Here is a 2,394-nt window from a genome sequence, read left to right as displayed (position 1 = left end):
CTCTCTCTCTCTCTCTCTCTCTCTCTCTCTCTTACACGTCTCTCGCCTCATCCATCTTCGATAATGTGCATAATTAGATTCCAAAAAAAAACACACGGAACACAAAGAACGAAATGGGAACAGACCACACCACACGATTGAGCTCATAAGAACGGAGAAACCCTCAACCGCACCCCACTTCTCTTAGCCTCATAGCCAACTCGAAACATCAACATCAGCGGAAACACCCGAGTGCCCTATTATTCATCTCCACCATGACGACTCGCATTTCCACCATCTTTCGTCTCCGTTGGACGCTTCACACGCAGTAACGGAGGGAGTTACAAATTTATGTAAACACACCCCTAGACAATCGTGCGATCCAACCACCAACATCCATGCACACAATTGATTGTGCAAGTGGACATGGAGAGCCACATATTCTCAAAAAAAAACAATATATACAGAGACTTACCAGACAAGACAAAAACAGCAAAAGCAACTAAAGTAAAAAAAAAGAGCTACAACACTACAAGAACTCTTTTGCCGCCACAATGGTCCCAAACGCGCCACCAACAACCCCGAAGCTCAACATCAGCAACATCAACGGACGCTCCCAATACTTTGAATAGGGCAAAATACCGGTTTTGTGTAGCCGGAGGCGGTAGAGTGCGGGGTAGGTGAAGCACAAACTGCTACTACACACGGCACCCAACAACGCTACCACTGAAACGACACCTGGTACCGCGAGTGCAACTGTGATGCATGCAACTGAAAGAGAGACGCTAACTATAAGTTGATCACGCATGGGGATACTGTGTTGACATGCATCGTACTCCCTCACACCCCCGTCCATGATGTACCCTCTATCTACTGCCTCTGTGGCAGAGCTGTAACCGTACCACATCAGAAAAATAGCGTCGCGTGTGGGAAACAGGATAATCACAAACGCCAGATTCACCGGAATCACATACACAGCGTAGCCCACCGCAAACAAGGGATCCGTTCTGGGATCAAAGTTGCTCATGACATTCTCACGAACATCGGCTGGGTGGCCAAGGTAACCAAACATGCCCACCGCAGCATGAATTATGGCAGAAAGAATGAGACTAATGATAGAGACACGCATCATATTCCGCCGGCTCATCACCTCCAAATTGGAATAAACCTGAAACACAAGTGATTGACAATCAAACGAAAACATCATGATGGGCAGCGCTAGTAATGGATGTTTACCGGAAAACCACATAACCCTATCAGAGGCACCTTTGCCTGAATAAGGCGACCTCACACTGTCGGCGCCGCCACTATCACCTCCGTTGGGTACAAAATATCGTAGCACTACGAGAGACGATATAAAACACGTCGCAGCAATAGCCAGAAATGACGCACTGCGCAAGAAAGAAATGGATGGCACGCATGAAACGGGTAAAATAACGAAGAACCAGTAAACAATAATCGAATGTTTCGTTGTGAGAAGCCAAGGAAAGTAACGCGATATGGTGGGCTGGAGCGGCTCAATGAGTTCCCCAAGAATCACTAAATAGCTGATAGCAGAGCCGGTGTTATAAACAAGCAACATCCACCGCACAAATTCCTCATTAAACCTGCCGAGCAGCTCCCGATTGATCTGCTCGTACGAGTTCACCCCCAGCTTGTCAATGCAGAGCACCATGTAATCAATGGAGAAAACTGTGAGAAGAGCAACAAAAATCAGCAAAACCAGCGCAAGCACTACACCAGCGTCTGAAAAGGCAGATGGAAGTGTGAGGATGCCAGCGCCAATCGTCGTTACGGCGAGAATAAGCGCACTACCAAGCACCCCGTCCCGACCCATTATTATTATTATTAAACAAAAAACACACACACAAAATGTAATGTGCGTAAGCTTGCTTAGTTTTTATGTTTTTTTTTTTTAATTCGATCTTGACTTGTTAAAACAAGGAAACCTACAACGCCCACACCGTTCCACAGAAATGTATACAGGAGGAACCAGGCGGCCTGGTTGACGATGCCCTTGATAGAAGGAAAAAAATAAGGAGGAGAAAGGAAGACGACAACGACAGCCGTAGCTAACCAAGGCGTGAATCTTGCTTCACTCAACCTACAGAAGACAGTAAGACGAGAGCGCGTACAGCGGCTACAGACGTGGGTGAAAATAACTGCCTCGTGTATGTGAGCTTGGTTAACAACCCACACCCTTCCTGCGTTCATTGGCTGTACGAGACAAGGCAAATGAGACTGATACAATAATAATAAATAATGATAATAATAAATGAATAAACGTCGTCAACACGGCAACGAAACAAAACCGGAAAAAAAATGCATATATTTGTCTCACAGCATGAACAACCAGAAACTGCGGTTCATACATGATGAAAAGGGCATTCCCGTGACAGAAACACAAACAAACAC

At 45.9% G+C, this 2,394-nt stretch overlaps 1 protein-coding gene across 1 annotated transcript, besides 2 other annotated features; it reads right to left on the bottom strand.

The window, feature by feature from the left end:
* Nucleotides 1–32: a microsatellite.
* A 476-nt stretch (nucleotides 33–508) lies between these two features.
* TraAM80_09840 (putative amino acid permease-like protein) lies at nucleotides 509–1,816 on the bottom strand (the record flags this gene model as incomplete). Its single annotated transcript, XM_029386499.1, has 1 exon — nucleotides 509–1,816. The coding sequence occupies one exon, from the start codon at nucleotides 1,814–1,816 to the stop codon at nucleotides 509–511; it is 1,308 nt and encodes a 435-aa protein (XP_029233644.1).
* A 411-nt stretch (nucleotides 1,817–2,227) lies between these two features.
* Nucleotides 2,228–2,262: a microsatellite.
* Between the last annotated feature and the right edge of the window lie 132 nt (nucleotides 2,263–2,394).

The sequence above is a fragment of the Trypanosoma rangeli genome (assembly GCF_003719475.1).
Source record: "Trypanosoma rangeli strain AM80 chromosome Unknown Tra_15.4_contig_00697, whole genome shotgun sequence".
NCBI classification, from domain to species: domain Eukaryota; phylum Euglenozoa; class Kinetoplastea; order Trypanosomatida; family Trypanosomatidae; genus Trypanosoma; species Trypanosoma rangeli.
The sequence above is the reverse complement of the archived record's forward strand: the minus strand, read 5'-3'. Positions and strand labels throughout refer to the sequence as shown.